General features: G+C 28.8%; 2 protein-coding genes across 3 annotated transcripts; both read left to right on the top strand.

Annotated features, from left to right (window-relative positions):
* Positions 1 to 999: 999 nt before the first annotated feature.
* On the top strand, positions 1,000 to 9,861 carry LOC109595790 (uncharacterized). 2 transcript variants are annotated; one of them, XM_020011209.2, is made up of 6 exons: positions 1,000 to 1,261; positions 5,750 to 5,970; positions 8,111 to 8,292; positions 8,346 to 9,108; positions 9,167 to 9,396; positions 9,455 to 9,861. In XM_020011209.2, the coding sequence occupies exons 1-6, from the start codon at positions 1,234 to 1,236 to the stop codon at positions 9,780 to 9,782; spliced, it is 1,752 nt and encodes a 583-aa protein (XP_019866768.2). In that variant the 5' UTR covers positions 1,000 to 1,233; the 3' UTR covers positions 9,783 to 9,861. The 2 variants fall into 2 exon arrangements, with proteins under 2 accessions (XP_019866768.2, XP_049817865.1); XM_049961908.1 differs by lacking the exon at positions 1,000 to 1,261 and adding an exon at positions 4,968 to 5,145.
* A 4,504-nt stretch (positions 9,862 to 14,365) lies between these two features.
* LOC109595777 (uncharacterized) lies at positions 14,366 to 20,642 on the top strand. The gene is made up of 4 exons (XM_049970613.1): positions 14,366 to 14,453; positions 19,665 to 19,889; positions 19,961 to 20,130; positions 20,210 to 20,642. The coding sequence occupies exons 1-4, from the start codon at positions 14,451 to 14,453 to the stop codon at positions 20,571 to 20,573; spliced, it is 762 nt and encodes a 253-aa protein (XP_049826570.1). The 5' UTR covers positions 14,366 to 14,450; the 3' UTR covers positions 20,574 to 20,642.
* Positions 20,643 to 24,137: the final 3,495 nt, after the last annotated feature.

Raw genomic sequence — 24,137 nt, 5'->3', positions numbered from 1 at the left:
CTAGTTCCAACGTTTCTTCCTGCTGCTGATCCCGGAGATGCAGATTATAGACAGCCATTGTGATCCGTTCACGCAATTCACCGATATTTCGAACTTCCGTACAATACTACGATTGAAACAACAAAAAAACAGATAAAAATTGTTCGGGTTACAATAATTGAAAATATTAAGAAGTAAACGCTGTATAAAAAAGTACAAAAGAGTAGGAACACGAGTATTGTATAATACAAGACAAAACATTTGTAGGGACTTGTGGTGAATATTTTTTGACGAATATTATGAATTAACGTTATTTTTTTCTGTGATCGTTCAATTCAAATGGTCTCATTTTATAAACTATGGTTTGAGGACTATTGCTTATGGCACTTTAAGGCGACTTAAACTCAAGACCTGTTGTATCTTTGTTTAATATCCCTTGCAGATTATTGTTTCAACCACCATAGAGGCAGATTTAGGTTTGACAATTCTTAGTAGTTGTAATTGTTTTGTAATCTTGACTAACAAAATGAGAGAGTATGTGGCAAAATTTACCTCAACCCACGCAGCAACACGGCATTTGTCAGTAATAAATCAGTTAAATGATTGTTGTCGATTTCTTGGATAATTAGTTTAATATTAATATAATAAGATATCATTTATGATGTGTTGAGAATTAAGCTTTTTAGTATATAAGATTTAAACGATTTCTAAATGCTTAGATAATTTTTGATGAAAAGGATATTAATATTTATTATATGATTAATCAATAACAAGATTCATCCTAAAATATCCACGACAATTATAAAATACTCAAAATCAAATTATATTTGTTTAATAATTTCCGATATTTTGATAACATGATTATCTAGACGTACAGTGTTCATTTAATTATCACGGCGAACCTAATAACAGTATTACAATTACAGATAGTAATAATCATTCATTTTGTTTGTTTGATTTGTGTCTTGTAGATTATTTTTATTTACATTTAGTTCAAAGACAGTTTAGAGTCGAACGGTTCATACGTGTCGCTGTTTTCCAAATATAGGTTCTAAAGAATTTTCCGCGTTATTGAAAATAGAAAGTGGGGATCTGCAGCTCGTGTGTGTGATCTTATGAATAAGATAAAAATAGTTTTGTTTTTGATAAGATTTTATTACTAGAATATAAGCACATTAGTACGTTGGTTATATTGTGTCGGTCCAGTTTTTTCTAAACACAGAAGTGATTGTTAAAAAGTTTTGTTTAAGTGCAATGCCTGGATATCGACACAACATAGAAGGTATCAAGTTATTAACAATTTTATTGCTGATATCTAATTAATATATTCTATATACCTAAAAATTATTTAATTAAAGAAACGGACACCAGTATCTGTAAATATTGACATTTTCATTTCGTGCCATCACACATTTTTTGTTACTAATATATATTTATAGATATCTACATGTGTGTGTATCTTTGTAGTTTGTAGATAATAAGAAAATAGAAAGTCTTTAAGCATGTATGAAAATAAAGAGGTCGTTTGTGGAAACTTCAAGGAAGCAGTTTACATTGAGAAATCTTAACTTTTTCTAGTATTGAAATTAACAATTTTCATTTATAACTAATAATAAATAAATAATTTAAATGGTTACTTACCACGAATATGGAACACAAACTAGCTCAATGCACTGGTCACACTCTTTTTGATGCTATCATTTAAATCATTTGAACTATTTGAAACGAACCTGACGTTATATATCATAATGACAATACAATTCCTAAAACCTCTATATATTCACATATATATGTATTAAAAGTGTATAATTAAAAAAATAAAAATAAAAGTGCGAAATATAAATAAGTTCACTTTAATATTGAAAATGAGGAAAACCCATTTTACTTTTGTTACTAGTCCAAGTTACGTTCAGAACAAGTTTGAATTTCTGGTATAAGAAACTTCGAAAATTGACTTTTTATTAAAACTCGACGGATATGTAGACCGAATTAGTACTACGTACGATTTTATTATTATAATTAAGTACGCGTTCCTCCTGAGGAATCCATACTATACTGTGCTACTAATATCATGTGATTAATGCTGATATCTTATTTTTCGCTAGATATGATAGACAGCTAGACAAACTAGTTGAAACGTTGTTAGAAGACACAACTAAAGGTCTCGGCTAATGTATCTGAAATAATCAAGAAAACTAATATGCGTAGATTGTTTATAAACTATTCAATACAATGGAGCTGATGTGAAAGGAATCATTTCTGATTAACTAGTTTAAAGTTATGTAAATGTTTTCCCTGTTATTTATTCTATCTAATTCATTATTGTTAAATAATTCAACAAAAATAGACAAGTACTAACAACTTAACTTTTTTAATAAATTCATTATAGTTTATTAGGTAGTATAGTACTATATTGAATGTACATCTAATATTGCATATTAGAAATTTGCTTTTCACTGTAACTACAATGTTTTGGTTAATTATAAACAGGTTAGCTAATTTAGTTTTCTTTGATTATTGTAATTATAGTTAGTTTTTGATATAGAAATATATTATTTTAATCTATCGAATAAAAAAGAACGTGATATGACGATACAACGTGAAATAGTTATTAGATTAGATTGATTAGTATCCTTAAAATATGTTCTGGGAGGCTTTCGGATAGGTTAATTACTCAAAAGCTACTTACTCTTTTGTTTTAATTGCCACTCTATGTACTTACTAATAATATGCTTCCCTTATGAAACTAGGAAAAATAAAATAGAAGAAAAAATCGGCACAATAAAGGATAAGTGAAAATTGTATTTGTAAAAAAATACAAAAGTAATTAAAATAGTGAAGTTTGAAAAATTAATTATTTCTGAAAAACAATTTTTAAAGTTTATTTAATAATACTTAAAAAAACATGTTATTTGGTAAATTTTTGATGTAGGTATAACTATTTGAAACAAGAAAAGTCGTAATTATGGAAAATCAATATTTAATAATATATAAAAATTTCAGCGAAATCCAAAGGGGCCGAATTCAAAATATTTTTGAAAATATTATATACAATATTAAGTAAAACATAATTGTATAAATTATGTTTTTCTAGTTAATAAGATAAAATAATAAATAAGATATATACACAACTCATTTTCTAATAGTTTGACATATTTACACTCGTGATTTTAAAGGGAGTTGGGGAGTTTATAAATAAATACAACCTCGACTAAATCTGCAGTTTCAATTTTCGAAATTGTTATAAATGTTCTTAAAATAAAGTATATATATGTATTGAATTTGTATTCGATAGAAGGCTCTGGTGGTCATTGCAACTCAGGAAACTAAAGCCTTATATTCATTATATTGTTAAATTATCTTATATATCGGACTCAATTTAACAATAGAAAGTTTCAGCACTTCACCTAACATAGTAATATAAGCAACTCAGGAAACCAAAGCCTTATATTCATTATATTGTTAAATTATCTTATATATCGGACTCAATTTAACAATAGAAAGTTTCAGCACTTCACCTAACATAGTAATATAAGGATCACTGTGCATGCAACGCTGGCACAGGTAAAATTCGGAACATCTTTGGACAGTCATACAATCCCATAACATTATACTCTTTATGTATTATATGAAATTTGATGACCTGTATATTACATCCATCTGACCAAATTACTTTTGCCCAATTATCATCAACATTGAATTGAGTTTTAGCCCACGACAATCTCAGTTTACGTTTCTCATCCATCATTGGTCCATGTAAATTACATTTTACTGAACGTTTACAAACGTAAAAATGTCATTTTTCTTTCTAATTTCTAACACTTTTTGTAGTATTTTTTTATAATTTTGAATTGACATTCTTTCTATTATTTTGTCTTGTCTCTTCGTCGTTTTTTTTCCACACTTTCGTCTGTTTTCATAAGATGATGTTTGAAACGGCTGATCTTATCATTTTTACTTCACTGATTCCTTGCGAATCAAGTAAAACAATTTGTCCTCGTCGTGCGTGTGGTTTTTTTGGCCTTATTAACTAAAACAAAATATTATTATTATTGATTAAAACAAAATATAACTATTTTTTTTAATTTAATATGGCTAAGGATCATTGCTGCGGGTTGGAATGACACCAACTCCTATATGATTGTACTCGCTACAGGTCCTTAAATAACTATCGTTTGACTATTTCCTAGTTATAATTATTGTTATACTATTTATTTATTTTTTTATTTAATAAAACAATAGATGATTGTTTATAAAACATGGCTCTGGCGATTCAACCATTCGGTATGTAGTACTATCGATGTCAAATATAACATTACAATAAACAAGTATAGGCATTCGGAAATGCCTTATTGTCAGTAATAGTAATTATTAATAAAATAGAACACCGAATAACTTAGATCTTACACGGTTAATATCATATCATACTTTGCAAGTTCTACAATAAAAGTGGATTACATTGTAAATTAAGTTCTCTTCTGTTCTTCTTTATCTGTTCAATGTTAAATTCGAGTAAGTAGCTAAATTATAAACACTTTATATGTGACTTGTTTTTATATTTTTCTCTAATGATTAAAACAAATTTACTCTTCAATTTAATTGTCATATTTCTAAATATGATTGCTGTGAAAACTTGTTTGAGGACATCTGTATATTCTTTTAAACACACCATACAATTATTATATGTTATATTAATAATAAAATAATAAATATAAATCCAGATTACAATAGCAGCTAAATATATAATTTGTCTATCTCGTCATTGAACATTATGTATAAATGCACTATGTATGTATGTAATTTTCAACTATAAATAATTATCATTTGATCAATTAATCTAACTGGTTTGTGTTTGTTTTGATTATCGGCAATATTGGCATACAACGTAATCATTAATATAACGATTTATATAATTTGCAAAGACATTTTTTTTGACTAAAATCTAAACAATTTATAACACGCTCTGTACAGTTTAAATATTGGCAAATGCTGCTCGTTGATCGAATAGTCCGTTTTTTTAAACATTCGAGTTTGTTTAATTATATTTGTAAATGTTTGTAAACGAAAAATGTTTTATGTTTTAAAATGGGCCAAGTAGAAATTTTAAATGCAATATGTTAGAAAATTCCGTTGCAATTATACGAAATCGAATTTTACCGTATAGAGGTGAGTCCGTTTTGTTTAGCTTTTACGTTGCACACCATTCATTTTACGTATATTGTGATAATCACTATTTCATTTTTTAATATTGTTAAAAGAAAATTTTGACTACATGAAAGGATAGTATATAAAATTATCTTGTTTCCACTGGTACGTCTAGTTTATCAAACCTCATAATTTGTTAATTACTTTCAAATATCTGTCAATCAAATCGTCACTTCTGAGACAAACAATTATTCATCTACTAGAATGATATGAATCTAGTTGTTAAGAGCTACTTTCAGATTAGATATATTACTGCACATGGCACAAGGAGTAATAATTTGTACCTGATATGTTTTCAATGGGTAAATGTGTCCCACAAAACCACAACGAAACTAATGAATCTGAAATGCAATGAACTAGGATAACATAACAAATAAACAGAAACTAGAAATTTATAATTTGTGTTAGCTGGAATTTCCTACCAAAAAGTACCCAACATTTGATTATACATTAATTTACCTACGCATGTGGCAGGCAATTACGTTCTTCGTCATTTGTCGATTAATTTAAAAGTCTGTCCCAATTTCTGGTTTAGATGCTTAGTATCTACTCATGATTGTTACAGAGTGTCCCTTGAACAAACAAACGCAGTGCAAGAAATCTCCCAGGAGTTTGAGAGGACCTCTTCGGGTTGTGAAATTATGTATCTTGGGAATAATATTGCCCGCAATCCTTCTGGGAGTGCCACTTTACATGAGGTACAGGGTTTACGGACACCAGCTGTATCCATTGGCGATGTCGGATATGAGGCTATTGGATAATAAGGTGTCTACCACGTGGTGTCAAGTAAGTATTCCATCAAATTCAATTATTATATGCATGATTTATCTTAAAAATAGTAATTAATCATTAATTAAGCAACTAATCAAAATATACAATAACTATTTCGTTAACTGTTCTATCCAGGGTGTCCCTGGGTTATCACTCATTCATATAAAAGGCAATAAAATAATATAAAATAATGCTAAAATGCACTGTTCAAAATCCGTTTTTCTTGAATAACTTTTAAAGTATTTGGTAACTATGTAACATAATAATGTTTATTTATTTTGTATTTTAAAGTCACGACAATATTTTTTGGAGAAAACCTTTTTACACAACATCTACCATAAAAAATATTATTTTTGCTAAGTATTTCAAGTTAATAAAAAAGTGATTTTTACCAACGTATCATTAATAGGAATGAAATTCTTTTGTTATTTTTGAGCATTTTCAACGAATTATCACATATTCTAAAACACCTTGTACATTGCGTAATCGTTAGTGTATTAATTTAATGTATTAATAAATTTTGTGAACACAGTAAGTTATTAATAAGAGATTAAACCGAACACTTAATAATTTATCACAACAATCGATTTTTTGGATATTTGATGAATATTCTGAATTTATTCAGAATGTATTAAAATAATGTGAGAAATTCTTAAAATTTTTCATTTAAGTTCCTTCTGACATATGAACCTCTACGTCGCCAAAATTCAACATTCTAAAATAACTCTTAAAACACTTGGTATAATATAATATAATAATTTTTATGGTATTCTGTAGAATTATCCACATATTCTGGGATACCATGTGTATTAAAAATATTATTTATAATATTTTATTTAAGAAATAAATTAACTATAGAATTATTGATATATATATATATATATATTATATAATTTATATAATTAAATTAATTATGTACCTGTCAGTTAGTATGTTTTCTCTCAATATGCAATTTTGTATTGCAAATTTTAGGAAACTCCCATTATTTATTTATTTCAATCTCTAATAGTATTATCTTGACACTGATGTCACTTTGTTACTATTGTGTCTGAACAAAATAATACTGTGTATAAATATTAGAGTGCTACCGCACGCGTTTAACATTTATATATTGTAATTTTCCTAATCGTCATAATTCAAGGTTGTGATATATGCAAAATTATCTGTAACATGTGCAAATATTAAAATCGTTTATATTATTATCCATAAGTACTGCGCATGTAAATATTAAAATTTAGGTTAAGATTAAGTATATAAAAAGATTATCATATTCTGTAGACATTGTGGTACTTCATTATGTGAATAAATCATCATCCAAAATTTTAATAAGATTATATCTGAATGTGTTTCAACATTATAATAAACAATTTCAAAAGTATTGAAATTTAGAATTAGTGTTTAAAAAGATTTTTACAATATTTATAAAAAACAAAACCAGTATACAAGATGTTTTATAACTTATCCGAAAAATTTTAACCACATAACCACTGTTACATAAGATGTCCATTTAAAGAATTTGTAATGGAACATCAGGAAACGAGATTAAAAATAATTTAATCCATCTATAAAAGCTGTTCGAAATTGTACCCATTGATTTGAATGCAAGCTTTGGCCCGCCGAATCCAATTTTAGCACACCGTTCTTTTTAACCTTCTATACAGGGTGTTTCGCAACTTAACTGACAAATTTTAACCACATTCTCACTGTTGCATAAGTAACCGATTTATCACATTTTTTTTTTTTTTTAATGGACTTCTTATGTAGCAGTGAGTATGTGGTTAAAATTTGTGAAACACCTTGTATATTCCATTTTATTAACAGTATATTCTTATATGGTTATACTGTTGTAATGATTTGTTTCATTTTATTTAATTATAATGTTTTACGTTCTAGTAACTTGAAGAATTTTGAGTTGATAACCTTTTCATTAGTATGAACGCAGATATCATCATAATATATAGTAATTTATTAATATCAATATAATATTATCAAATAATTAAATTGTAACAGAAGATAAAAATTTGTAATTTTGCTACTTGAATTATTATTTCAAAAATTACTTTTCCTTCATTTATGAATTTTAATAATTATAAAATTATTATTTCGAAGTGGGCAAAAAGTTTTTCATTTAGTACAATATTATTGTATATTCCAGAGGCAACTTGTAAAGGTGAACACCACATTCAATGCATTTCTTTTACCCGAAGCTCCGCACATGTCTTCAAATCTACAGCACCTTTCAATGGTGAGGCACTTAGTTTTAGAAGACGACACGAAAGAATATTGGGGCTTCTATCTATTAGCAGGGTCATCAGTGACCGTTTCATCTTGCGTCAGGTATATTTTAGATGCGTAATTTTTCCTTGCATACAAGGTATGTCTTTTTTTAGATGGCCTGGCGCATCTTTGATTGTGATAAAGGGGCACAAGCATCTCCACGAGTGCGCTTACATCGGAGACAATTCGTCTGAAGAACTGGACGAGTTGATGGAAGCCATTAAAGAAGGCACGTACGTGGCCCCGAATAATAGAACTTCGGAAAAACCGAAAGGGGAAAAAGCACCTGCGAATGAACCGGATCTCATGAAACGGCACAGAGAAGATGTGGAGTTTCACCATCCAATCCACAAGAATTCGTCGTCTAAACATACTATTAACAAAATAGTAGACACCACTGACGTGTCGGATCCAAAAGTAATTAAGCAAATTTTGGATGCGTTGCAGGAGAAAACGAATAGAAAAGTGAAAAATGTCAGTTTGATAATGAAAGATCATCAACATATAAAGAGAAATTCTACAATTGCCAAAGATGAAGTGAATAATGTGAACATAGAACATTCGGTCCATGAGAAAAATACAACTAATAATTCACAGGAGGTTTTAAAAGACATTATTAAGAAACTGGAAGCTATGGGTGAAAAAGGTTCGGATATTTTAAAGAAGGTGAACAATCAATTTAAGAATAAACCCAATCAGAAGAATGTGGATAATCATATTTTAAATGTGGTAGGACGCCATTATTCCAAACCAGCGGTTGACTTTGCCGATTCAATTGATAATGCTAGAAGAAGGAAGAGAGACTTGATTATTCAAACTGCAATGGCTTCTCAATTGGTAGACGATGATGAACACAATGATCAGGGAATTGAAGAAGTAAATTTTATTATTGTATTAACTTGTCAACACAAAAAAATAAATGATTCCTTTTTAGGGATTTACACCAGATGGAATTGCTGATCATAGAGGAACTGTAAATGAAACCACGCTGAACGACATGAGTAACAGCGAATTTTGGTCGTCTTTTTCAAGTTCAGAAGAAGCTTTACTGAATTGTGCGGGTTTAATTTTGAATTTGCCTTTAACGCCTCATCACAATTGCAATGCAAATTTAACCCAAGACGAAGCGGAGGAAACCTATCTAGCAAATTCTGTTACTTATAAGTAAGTTTTGTATTTAAATTACTAGTAACTGATTTAGAAATTTAATAATTTTTTGCAGGGTGCCCTCAAATGGTTATTATTTCTTTGTATTCAGTAGTGAAAACGAAGTGCAACCAAATTACATTCGAGTTCAGTTTCGATTGAAAAAGACCGTTTATAACGTGTCAAATCCTGTTGAGGTTTGTAAGAACACATCCGAAACGTGCGCAGTAAATCTAAAATTTTTCTCATCTGAAAAACTGGTAATGGAGCTACCAGTCAAAGATAACGAAACTTTATGGAATGAAGAATTCGTTGTCGTATCTGAGTGCGAACCAAGGACCGCCATTTATATCGTCAGTGTTTTAACTGTACCGGTACTGGTGTTATTGTTCGCCTTTTCGTGATATTTAACTGTGAATAAATATGTAAAAATAATTATATTTTTATACAAGGCTGTTTTAATAAAGTGAATACAATTAAAAATGTTTGTTATTTATTTACGTTAGAGTACATATTAAAAGAAGAAATCATTAGATCACCAATCAAATTACGAAAATGAATCGTCAAACATGTTGGTTAATTCTTCCCGCTTTTATTAATTAAAATTTAATCAACTAAATTCAGTTATATAAATATAGAAAATATTAAGTAGAAATTGTGAGAAAGGTTTTTTAATTTTTTTGTTCGCAAACAAGCAAGTGTTTGGAGGATGAGACTTTTTGCGCTTAATTTTTAATCTTTATTATCCGATCTTTTCATCCCTCGAACCCTAATTAATTTGGATGAGGCGGATTTGTCGCGCGTGTTTCACAAATTATATTTCGGATCAACTTAAGCTTCCCACGATCAAGATTCGTATCGGCGAAAATGACTTTGGTCCATCCTATCTGTGAATTTTATTATTTTTATAAAAATAAATATTATTTATTGAATAATTAATTAATATTATCGATTTATTTAATTATTAACAATAATATTAACAGAATAAATGATTTTAATAGAAAGTAATTACCATTAACATTTTCTTTTTGTTTTATTAATTAAATTATTATTAATTAATTTAATAATAAATTATTATTTAAAATATTATTTTAAAAATTCTTACATAAATAAACTTGTTTATTATTTTTTCACAGTCATAATGTTACTTTGTAATCTATGCAGGCACAGACCCGTGGGACAATGCAAAATAATCTGGACAATTTTTTCGGCTGGCTAAACACATGAGAACAGGAAGAGGAAGGAAATCTCTAATCCCTATTAGTGCTCTATCAGCCTCGAACAGATCACACTTTGGCCATAATGACACTTTAAGAGAAACATTGACGGGTACCCAACCCCCTTTTGACTTGCGCTACACCCCTATTTACATTTTCATATTGACGCGTCAAAACATCCTTTGTCACAGCATTAGGATCGAGTGATCATGAAAATTAAAATAAACACTCGATGGGGTGTTATCTGGTTATGATCACATTGGGGAATACTGAAAATCTGTATGAAATTTCTGTGTAAATTATACTCGGAATGGAACATATGTTTACATAATTAATAAATAATTTTTTGACAAAACAGTACTAAAAGTGTAATATATAATAATTTATTTATAATAATATAATATTATTCAATATTTTATAAAGCGTATAATTTTACTTTTTGAATTATTATTTTAAAAATAATTTTAATTTTAAATAATTATTTATAATTTTTTTTCGACAAATATCTTATTGTATGGTGTCATTGGTTGCTTTTTACAAACTAACAGTACAAAATTAATCCAATAAATAAACCAATTTTAGAAACCAACCTATAACCATTAAAGTATAAAAAAATTCCCTACGACATTGATGGAAACGTGCCGAAAAGTTATTTTAGGTGTTTCCCACCACGTTTTTTATGGGGCTGCGGCTGCTGATATTGAGGCACGTGGCTCCTGTAACTAATAAAAATCATATTAGAATTGAATGGGGCACCCCATATCAGTGGTCAATTTAATCCGTCATTAGTCGAGGGGAATGAGTTTAGCTATTCATGGGGAATTTGTGTCAGCATAATGACCCTACTTAACTTTTTTATGAATAATTTAGTAAAAAATATATTAAGGAACTATAACTATATGTGTATTATTTTAATTGCATTTACAGAGATGAAAATATTTATGCATATAATTATTTATATTAAAATAATAGAATTGTTTTTATTGTGATTAAAGCTTACAATTAAATTTTGTCTAATTGCGAAAACTATCTAAATTTTTTGAAAATTTGATTAGAACCTTATTTAAATTTAATTTCAGTAATCGATATTACAAAAATGGAAAATAATTTGAAATAATTATGTTATGTTAAAACTTGTGTAATTTTATAACTTTCAACGTATTTTTATTTTTAGCTTGAGGTGAGGGAATATTAAGAGAAAATTTAATTAACAATTAATTTTTATTTTGTATTTAAAAAAGGAATATTAAATAAAATGGTAAAAACAAATAAACAAATACGAGCTTGTCTACAAACAATAAACAGAAGGTTTACTAAAATATCAAGGAAAACATTTTTTTTAATTAACCTCAAAAAATATATAAATATTTATTATAGTAATTGGTTTATAATAAATAATAATAAAGCATGTAAAAAAGTTTCTTTCATCATAAAGGTTAAGATTTTAGAAACCAACCTATATACAAATATTGTACTTATTATTGCAATTGCGTTTTAAGTAACAGAGAATGTAATAGATTTTTTTTTTGTCATAAATGTTGAGATTTTGATTTTAATAAAATTAATTCATTGAAGATTTATTTATTTTAGAATATTATTATTAGTATTGTTACTTAAAATGTACTTATTCTATGTATTATTAAAATTATTGGTGTATAAATAAAAAGCAAACAATTTACTATTATTTCGTAACAATTACTAATTAAATTTAAATTCTCAATTTGCTTCAGATCCTTGAAAGTTTTTAGTAAACGATGATATTTCCACGGTTAGCGAAGGCACCTGGGTTAGAGAGATAAGAATTGCTCCACCCTATTTTGTAACTTCCCCTAGCGAAACGCCCTTTACTAAATAAATCTGTTTACAATACGTGAATTGATTTTCATTGTTCTTTGTTAATTAGCTGCGTAGTTGAATTATTGACAATTGTATAGTAAGGTAACTTCTTAAGTTTAATAGGAATTATTATATATTTAATATAATACTGAAATTATCTTTGTTTTTAATAAATTTAATGTCAATTAAATTGTCAACGTTCTCATTATTAGCCAAAATTGTATAAATTTATTATTGGTCTTATGGGGTCTATTGATAAAATGTGCTGTACTTGTTTAAATTAATTTTATAATACATTATATGTTTTAAACATAACATTTAATTGATAACAATTGATATTAATCGGTACCGAAAAAAGTAAATTCTTGGTTCATGATTTATTTAAATAATTTTTTATATTATAAAACATTTTGTATCAATTTGATCAATTCATATCAATCATTTAAAAGGTTTTGTGCTTTCAGTGCTTATGCTATTTATTTTTTCCTGAAAATGTGTTTAAATATATTTCTTGAGCATGTCGCAAATCGCAATATATTTGGAAAAGATGTGGTAAGTACCGAAATTTTACGATTTTGGTTGAGTCGTTTTAATGGATGCTTTGAAAATAAACAGTGTCAAGGTTATCCTGAAAGCTATACCAACAAATTTGTTTAAAAAAGTTTTAACCCAAGAAAGTTTTTGATAACTGTATGGAAGACTGCCCGTAGAATTTTAGATATTAACCAAATGTAAAATGGTTAATGCAATTGTTTATTGTTCATAAAATGACGAGATTCATCAAAAACTTAAACAAAGAAATTTTTTTTATTCAACAGAAAAGGGCGTTCTGCCTTTTCACGACAACGCAAGAAGAAGGTTTCAAAATGTTAATTGGAATGTTCTACCCAATCCACCATAAAGTTTAGATATTTTTCATATGATATGATTATTATTTATTTTCTTATCTTATCTAATGGATGGTTTAATTCTGAAGCGAAGCTCAAATCTGAACATGATTTCGTTTTAATTTTCTAGAACCCAAAATTCTTTTTCGTAACATGAATTTCCAAAAAATTGGTGATTATCATGGATTAATTTGTTAAATAAGTTATATTAAAAAGCATATTTTAAAGTTAAATGTTAAAAATGTAATTTTTTCTTGAATAGCAACAGCAACAATTACAAAATAAAATAACGATATAAGCTAAGCACCCCCTAAGGCTAAAACTTACAGATAAAGAATAAACATAACTTTTTTATAATAATAACAGGTTTTTCGCCTAAATTAAAAATATTTATAATTTATATGATTTTTTAAAATGTGCACATTTAATGAAAGTGAATCAGTTTTATATTATATAATTTAATCAAAATCTTTAATTAATAACAATTAATATTAAGAACCTAACAATTAAATAATAAGAATATTATACGAGTTATTAAAATTATTAAACATACTTATACAGTTTTTTATCAAATTAAGAGTGTACATTCAGTATGTGTAATAAAGAAAGAATATATTTTCTGTGCCATAAATTTTATTTATTGCGTGAATTGTTATATGAATGTTACTTTCTAGTTAATTTTAATGAATTAAAAGAACACAAATATACTATATACTAGAATACTATATAAAAGGAATTGGAGGAATTTCGACAAATATTAAAGCATCAAATCATATTTTTTATATTTTTATTAAATGCTGTCACTAAAAATATTATTGTACAATGCATATTAACGACTTAGTAAAATAAATCAATATTTGACTTTCATGATCATTTACACCCCTTGACAATGATGAGGGTGGAGATTGAGCGAGCCCGCCTACCACCGTAGTGCTAACCGTATTGGTCCAGAACTGCGTCTGCAACCCGTAGATAAAACCACACACATCCTGTGTGATGCTGATATTCCCCGAAAACTGATCCAGTCACATCCTGAAAGAGCACCGAGTGCGATTGTGAGTACTTTATGTGCAAATATTTAACATATAGTGGTGATAGTGTGTGAGTTCAATTTATTATACGCGTTTTACAAATGGTGAGTGTTCTCATGTAACCCCGAATGTTTGTTATGAACACGTTAATTGATACTACTTGTAGGGTATTGATGTGTAGGCGTTGTTTTTATTGTCTTGATTCAACATATCACTTTGTATTCTGCAAATTCGTAATATTTAAATTTACAAACATACACGTGTGTATTGTTTATTTTAGCCCATGATTTAACAATTTTGAGACAAAGTAATTAAATTCTCTACTTAAACTGTTTAATATTAGTTATAATTGACTTTTAAATAAACTGTGAAGCTCTATAACGTGAATGTCTATAAATATTCGAATATATGAATATTAAATATGTATATAAGTACTATTCGAATATCTATTTAAATTTTAAACGAGTACTGCGAATACTTTTACTCATTTTAACAATTCTATATCTTATATAAAATGCATTTTGTAAATCACCAATTTCAAAAAGTGTTTTATATGTACTGGAATATCTGTAAAATGTTTATTAAATATTTGATGAACATTTTTTGAATTAAAATACTAAAAATACTTCAAAATTGAAAACAAGAATACAAATGTATTTAATATTTTTGTCTTTTAAACATAGAATATGATCTAATAATAAAATATTGTTCTTATTTACCATTAAAAAATATGGTACAAATGTTTGAAAAAAGAAGGGACAAATTTCTGACACAAATATGTAAAAAACAACTGCTTAAAAATAATTTTTATTGTTTAATAAAATAAATTTAAATAAAAAAGTTTTTTTTCAAAAGGTATAAATTGTAGTAACCGATGATTAAAAAAATATTATATAAGATTTAAAAACTTATATCGTTTAAACTTCATTGAACATCATTCTATTCACATTTGAAAGAAATTTTATTGGAATTAACGGCTTGCGTTATTGTTCTTGTTATTTGTTTCAACGTGTTGTTTGGTTTAGTAGTGTCCTTTTGAACGGGGATGAATTGTAGGTTTTAAGGTGGTTTTTTTAAAAACTGTTCGAAAATATAATTGGTTTGTGCCTATTGTGGTTTGAATGTTTTCTGTAAAAATCGAGGTACTTTACGCAATTAAGAAGTATTATACGATACAGCAGCAGCTCAATCAATTAGTGTATTGTCGATATCCCGTCGCGTCAGGTCTTTTGATCTCCGCAGTTACTATCCGTATTTGGTCGCAAATTTTGAAATGGGATGAAGTGAGATTTGCTTCTCTGACGAATCCCGGTTTCGTTTTGAGGTGATTGATGACCGTCAAAGAGTCAGAAGAACATGGGGAGACATATGCGACGACATTCTGTACACCAGCTCGTGGATCAGAGGGATAATATTACGTCAGTACATGTAAGAAGTGTTAGAAAGTCCGTAGCATCGCAGACCTACAGTTCCAGCAAAATAATTTTCGACTCAGGTTGCTGATGTTTCGCCTTGGACACTTTTTTTCCCGACTTATCCACAACTGAACAAGTGCTAGAATAAATAATATGGGATTCAAGAACAATCGGATCCACGGTATACCGAGACACGGAGTTCAGTGTGTAATTTCGGTGTTATATAATCATTATAAATTTATTACCAAATTTAATCAATGAATATTTTTCTGAGTGCTCAGATTTTGTAAGTAAAAAATATATAAAAAGATAAAAGAGTTCTTTTAAAATCAAGTGACAAAAAATAAAACAAACGTTAAGACTGCTGTGGAAGGTATTTATTATAAATAGTAGTTCGTTCGACTGCTAGAAATCATTTAGAGTAAAAATTAAATACATACTAGAAAAAATAAAAATTTGTGTATGAATGGAATACATACAAAGATAACCTTTTTGGAACTTAATTTGAGACAGAACATAATTCAAAAATGTTATGATTTTTGATAAATGAGACCACGAAATTACTAACCTATAATATCTCATATAAAATTTAGAAATTAGATTTATGATATGGTAGGTAATATTCTATACCTTTAATTTATTAATGTTTTGTGAAATAAGTTCTAGTTTAAAATACAGTTCGATACATATCAAAATTTTTATATCCCGATTATTTTATAAACTTTTCATTCGAAAATTGGGGACTATAGAGATTATTTCAATAATGGAATAAAAGAACACATATTAGTACAAATTTTAATTTATTCCAATTTTTTTTAGAAAACTATTAACCTCTTACAAAATAGTAACTGATTAAAAAATTTAACAAAAATCTAATGCATAAAGTGTCAGAAAATAATAATGGATCAGATTCCCTCTTTGATTAAGACACTCAATGACACGTCGTGGCATCGCATGTAATTATATTATCGACAATTTCTTGTGATACCTCATCTCAGACGGTTCATTAAGAATACATGGATGGCACTGTAAATTAGTTAATCATATCCCACACATGTTCGATTGGGGAAAGGAAGGAAGGAAAAAAAGCGATAACTCCTTGGGTCAAAAACCTTATACAGAGATAAACAGATCGAATACCAATTCGCCCTTTAGGGCTAATATTCTAAGACGACGGTCTTGTGGCTTTGGGTAAGCTCTGGGTTTTCTTGAACCTTCTCTTCTGTCTTCTTCAATCCATGACTGCCAACAACGTCGCACTATTTCTCGAAACGAAATTCCTGCTTTATGCAGACCCACTATTCTACCTCTATCAAACTCGTTTAATGGCCTAATATTAATTCTTCTTTGTGCTCTAGGCATGTTGATCGTTTAGTATAAATTACTGCTTGAATCAAATTGTAACAGTAAACGCTTGTTTGTGATACATTAATGAAATGAAGAAAAGAAAACAAAAAACCAACAATACGTTTTCCGATTGACTTCAAATTTTAATCATTTCTTATTTCATTCAATAGGCATCAAATTTTATAAAAATATCTTAATATATTCTTAGTGTTGCGTTTTTTACAGGCAGTATATCTACATTAGACCAACATTATATTATTTGTCCTATTCTGCGTAAGATAAGAAAATAGCTATACGTATTTTTGTTTATGTATATAGATACGGATTTAAAAAACATTAAAGCACAAACAAAGATTTTTCATAGGAATATGTTTTATGAACAAAAATTTTATGGTCTATTGAATGTTGACCAATGGTGTGTGCATTGTGCATATATATATATATATATATATATATATATATATATATATATATATATATATATTGTTATATTGTCTTATGTTTCTAGTTTATTGAATGTAATTGTATTCATGTCACGTCATGCATAATAACGGCAAAATTTCTTTTGAACTTATGAATGCAGAATGCTTATCTGATAATAGTAGTTCAACATATGTAATTTTGAACGGCTTGCTATGATTAGAATTTACTAGTGAATTTTAGTTTATGAAAGTGTTATATACTTCATCTTTTGAGGTTGATATTTGGGTTATTTCAAAATCGGAATAACAATGACATTATATTGTAACAAATACATTATTAAAGTAAGTTTTAATAAACAATATAATTTTCTGCATACATTAAGTAAAATTGTATCAACAATAGAACTTTTAAACCAGTAATAAAACTATCAATTCCTTTGGAAATTAATAAAATAAAATTAATTAAAATAAAGAAAGGAAATATTAACCCCTACAATTTTCCAATTAGTACGGTCCCTCTTTGCTCTATGAATAGCTTTCATCCTCCCTTGGCACAATCAAGTGAATATCTGTCTATAATATCTCGCCATTCTTTTCTAAGAGCATTGGTAAGCTTCTCTTTTTGAGGCTGGTGGTTTCGAATGTAAATTTGTCTTTCAAGACACTGTATCCGAGTAATGTCATGATATTGCAAATTGAGTCGTGATATTGTCGAAGATTTTTTTCGGGGACAAAGAGGGGAAAGTTTAAAAACTCCTCTCCGGGCACCGATCCAACGATCATAACCATAGTGTTACCAAGTATGATAAATCATATATGGGGGAAAAAGGACGTATATTGTCCTGTCAACTGGGTTCGGAAGAACAAAACCAATCTGAGGAAGATCCGAGATCTTCCTGGGGATGAATGGGTACTCAGCCCCAGGACCATGACAAGGTGGATCCATCCTGGGGATTGTCGAGGATTCATAGTGTCTCGGTTTAATATGAGTATCTTTTTTAAAAGGGATTCTGGCTGTAAGACCAGCTTCATGTAACTTGCTTCTGATAGTAGATAGATTTGTAATGATTCCAACGTCTGCACGAAGCCTGAATATAGAGAAACAATTACGCCATTCAGCTGCAGATCATAGGCGGTGGTCGTTGGTTAACCCTATGCACCCTGTTTAATAGATATTGAAAACTGGCTCTAAAACCAGCTTTATACAATCTTCTTGTTGTCTGACTTATTGACATTATATATTTGGGCTATTTATTGTTGATTAATATTGTTTTGTTCTAAAACTGCAATTCGAGCAGCAAAATCTTCAGAAAAAAGTTTTTTTTTGAGGCATTTTACGGCGTTAAATAACATATAAATTAAAAATTAATCAAATAATATACAATATATTTAAATATAAAAAAATTTTTGGAAATAAAAATTTTACAATAAATGAAATGTTTATTCTTATTTCTATTAATTTACCACCCCACACACTTCACTTCAGTCTGTTTACATTTTGAAATAAATTTTAATACAAATATTTAAATGTTAACTAAATTTGTGGTTGAAATTAGTTTTTTAGAATATATAAGAAAAGTTTTGTTTGATTTTCATACGCGATAATCAAATTATATTATTATAAGTTATTGTTAAAAATGGGCCAAATACTGTAACATGATAATAATCTATTAAATCTCCCTTCATAGATACAACGAAATACTTAACACCTATTTAGATTTGTATATTAAAGGAAGCTGCAAAATGTCCTCAATCACCATTAGGGACTCATGTGATTATTATTCACATTTGTTGTTGTTCAATTATCTACATAATAAACGATTAATTTTATATGATGAATTTTTTTAGAATTGTCGAACAAATTATTTAAAAAAAAGTGTAAGTTTTATATTTGTTACAAAATGTTATCGTAAATATTACCAAGAAACGCAAAAAAAGAGTATAGAAAAAATTTTTATGTTCAATAAGATTTATGATATTATTCTTAAACACATTAAAATTTTAGTCTGAATGAGTCAAATATGTTATTATATATTAAAATGAACTAACCATCATGGTCCATATTGAATAATTATAGTATTCTCCGCATTGTTTATACCAAATTATTATCATATGTCTGTTTTTCATTTAGCCAATGATCACTTTTAACTCAACTAGTCCTGTGGAAATGGAGTGGTCAGCTGATGGCGACAACACAGATCACAGCACTTCATCGTCCCCAAATCTGCGTCGTTTCAATCATCACGATCAAGATTCTTTATCAGAAGACGATGATTTTTCTGACGAGTTTTCGATCATCGACAGTGATGACGATAAAAGAGCAGATTCGCGATACAACCCCCATCCAATAGTGCAGGTAATTATCATTATTTTCTTATCGGTTAATGTGCAATAATTAGCATTGTTATTTATGACAATATTATTTAGGCCCCCATGGAACCGACGACTGGAATTGTTAAGAAAATATTTACGAATAGCAGGGAGAGGTGGAGGCAACAAAATGTTAGCGGAGCCTTCGCCGAATTAAGAAAATTAGTTCCGACTCATCCCCCCGATAAGAAGTTGTCCAAGAACGAAATCCTCAGAATGGCAATAAGGTAGTAATTAAAATCCTTCAAATCTGTTTGCCATTGTTTATTAAACATTTAACTTAATTAAATAATTAATAATTTTCAGATATATTCGGCTCCTTACCAACGTTTTGGAATGGCAAAAGAATACTTCGGGACCAATTCAGGTCCACGTAAAGTCAGAAGATATTTCTTCCATAGTTCGGCAACACAGTTTGATGCCGAACTGTCAGACTTTAAGGTCCAGAGCTCGATTAAGAAGATCCTCTATCCAAAATAGTTCAATGTGTGATAGGAATGGTAACAATTTGCTAATGATTGCGCCCAATAATCATTTACCACTCAGACGAAATACAATATTCGAAATACACATGCACCAAAATAACAAAATCAAAATGGAAGACGACGCAGCTAAAGAAAAAGATGATGATGTTGATAACAAGAGCAAGCCAAGAGATAAACATGATTAATTTTAATTATCTCGTGTGGCTAAAATGTTTTCATTATTTAGTGTTAGATGTGCAATACTTAAACACACTTGTTTTGTATTTAGAAATAAAAATATTGTTTTGTTGGACATGAGTTGTTTTAATTGTTGATCACATCTGAATTCCATCTTAATAACCAAATTTGATGTTACATTTGAAGATTGTACGGTTACAAATTGTTTATTGTATATTAATAAGGTTACGTTCCAACAATGAGCAAACTGTTATTTCGGGTTGTCAATACACTGCGAGTTTTTTGAAATGGATAATTTGAGTTTTCTAGATTAAATTAAATTAAAAAATGTATTCATTATGTTTTGTTTTGTCAAGCAATATTATTTGATTATTTGTAGCTCTAATCGGTCAGTGTTTTAAGTTTATTTTATATATTTAAAAGACAAAAATATATATTTATTGTAAAATTTTTATTTTTGAAAAAGACTTTTTCTGGATTTTAACACATTTTATTAGGTTCGTTCTTAATTTATTTGTTGTTTAGAGCCCTAAAATGCAACGACTTTCTTCTAAAGATTTTGCCGGTATAATTTATATTAATATATAATGACTCCCTATGTGTAGTAAGTTGAGTTTGGAATCGCTATCGGCAAACTGGTAATGCCAATATACGACATGGTGGTGGTCGAAAACGAGCTAAGACGTTGTAATCGCTATAAGTCTGTCTACCATCAGAAGAAGCTACAGCGAGAAGTTTACGAGAGTTTCTGTTAAACAGGAGGCTTGCCCGCAGAGCATTGACCAACGATGACCGCCTATGGACTGCAGCCAAATGGCAAAATTGTTTGTTCACAGATGAGTCTAGGTACACATATCACTCGGATAGCCATATTTGGACATGGCGTGAACGTGGTGAAAGATATCTTGAGCAAAACATAAGTTGGAGGTGGTTCTGTAATAGTGTGGAGTCAAATTTTTTTAGAATATGAACCGAGAATCTCTGAAAGACGAGATCATGACTTGGTTATTTAACGAATTATTATTCCATTTGCTCAAGAATTTGGACAAGATTTCTTTTTCGCAGTCGATAATGCCCAATTTCACTATGCAAGACTAAATTTGGCGTTACAAAATCATCATCTAAATTAATCGGATGAAGTGACTCCCACGTTCAACAGACTGCAGTCTAATTGAACACGTCTTCAAAGACAAATTTATACTGGAAACCATCAGCCTCAAAATTTGGAAGAGATTGATAATACTCTTAGAGAATAATGGCGAGCTATGGATCAAGAATTTATTAGTTCACTAATTTTGAGTACGCTAAGAAGGGTCGAAGCTGTTCTTAGAGTTCTTTTTTTTAATTTTAATTTATTTTGTTTTTTATTAATTTCCCAAGGAATTTGCAGATATTAGTTTTATTATTGATTATGTTGTTGATGTAATTTTGTTTAATTTATGACGGAAATTAAGTTGTTTATTAAAACTTACATATTTACTTTATGAGTATATGTAATGGACGCAAGAATATTTGCTATTTGCTTACGTTCACTCTTGGAATCTGCCAGAAATGGAAAAAGTAACATGTAACGAGTGTGCAACAAACAAAAAGCAAAATATAAAGTGGAATACTAAACTAAAACTACAAATTTCGAAAATGAATTATAAAAAATAATGTTTACATTTTTTACTGATATCTTTAATGAATCTTTGACATAAAATTAATACAGTATAATATTTAGTCAATTTTCATGATACATAATAGTTGATTTGTGCTTTCCTCTGAATCACTTCATGGCCATCAACCTTCATTTATCCAATAATCAAATTCGTGATTCCCAAAAAAGTCACTAAACTTAAACTAGTTAAGCGATTTCTGAACGAAACAGTGTTCAATGACACAATATTATACTTAAAAGAACAATGGGTTGACACATAAAAAAAATGTTTGATTGCCATTAATCAACTTCCTCGTCGTTCACACTCTGTAGGAGGGAAACGGACAGCGTGAATTTCGGAAGGTAACTTCCTCTGCACACCTTGGCGCTTTCGCGATGGCGTCACACCTGTTAACCTTGTTCACCTGTGTTCAGGAGGGGATAGCAGTGTTGTCGGACAGTAGGAAAAAATTCTTTTCTGGTATTTGATCGACGGTGTAGAAATGTTGTGTGTTCATTACTCGAAAACGTAAGTTTTCTGTATTAGCTTAACACTCATTGGCTTCATATTTTCTGACATTTTTCGGTTTAAGCCAATCTTTAAGAGATTCTTGCAAAATAATTATTCAAATCTTTTTTCTCAAACACTTAATTTTTGTGTGTTTTCAAAGGAGCTCCAAGATTAGGAAAAGCCTACCTATTTTTAAATATATATTGTAAAGGGAATTAGTACAGTCACCAGCATTATTCTTACCAAACAATTTTTCAATTTTTTTTCTAAAACATTTAATTTTTCTGAATTTTGTCTTCAAAGTGGAAATTCCAAGACTAGTATAAACTAACCTAGTTTTAAATTGCACTGGTCTGCAACAAAATCCTCCTTTAAATAAAAATATGATGCTAAATTCAGATTTGTCTCCCATTTTTCCCTATCACGTATATATTTTTTTATTATATATTTTTTTAATCGTTCAAATTATATCTTTTATCGGTGCTTAATTCTTAATTATGCTCTATTTAGTTCGATCGTATTTGAAAACATCCTTCAATTACACTTGCACAAGCAACATGAAAGAACATTATCGATATATGAAGATGTTATTAGAAAAAATTCAGCATTCACAGTATACGTGGAATATCTGTGCTGATCTGAAATTTGTAGCTATGTTAACCAGACTACAAGGAGGCTACACCAAATTTTATTGTTTTTATAAGGTTGGAACAGTTGTGCAAAGGATAAGCACTACGTAGTAAAAAATTGGCCAAGAAGAGCATGTTTAATACCTGGAGAGTCATAAGCTATGAGTATATAAGCTTTTATGAAAAATTATGTAAAAGATACGAACAAAGGTTTTCAGTATCTTAAAATTTCCTCGACGCGAAATTGAAAGAACGAAACTTTGTAAGTTCTCAAATATGAAGGACTCAAATTTTATAAGCATGTTGAATCTGAAAAATGGGCATGGACCGCTTTCGTTGAAGTGTGTCATAATTTTCTTAGATAATAATGAAAACTACCAGGAAATCATTCAAGAACATTTTTCTTCGTACAAAATTTTGAAATGCACTTAGATTTCTACCGTGCAAATCATGGAGCAGTGTCATATGAACACGGTGACAAGTTTCCTTAAGATATAGTGCATATAGAGAGGCCCTACAATGGGAAATGGCCAGAAGCCAGCTTGTCGATTTTTGTTGGTCATTTCGTCGTATTAGTATTTACTTAAACTGATTCAGAATCTGATGAATCATTTGGCAATTTTCAATAGTTACATAGAAAGTTAAAGCTTAAAATAATCTTTGAAGATTGATACATTTTAATAAAATATGAGGGTAATTTTTTAAGGACTTAAGGCTAATTCATAACCTCATATTGGACTATTAGAACATCAAATATATTGATTTTATTATATTTAATTTTATAGTTTGATTA

This window comes from Aethina tumida, chromosome 1 (assembly GCF_024364675.1).
Source record: "Aethina tumida isolate Nest 87 chromosome 1, icAetTumi1.1, whole genome shotgun sequence".
In the NCBI taxonomy this organism is placed as follows: domain Eukaryota; kingdom Metazoa; phylum Arthropoda; class Insecta; order Coleoptera; family Nitidulidae; genus Aethina; species Aethina tumida.
Note: the sequence above shows the minus strand (reverse complement) of the source record. Positions and strands in the feature narration are given on the sequence as shown.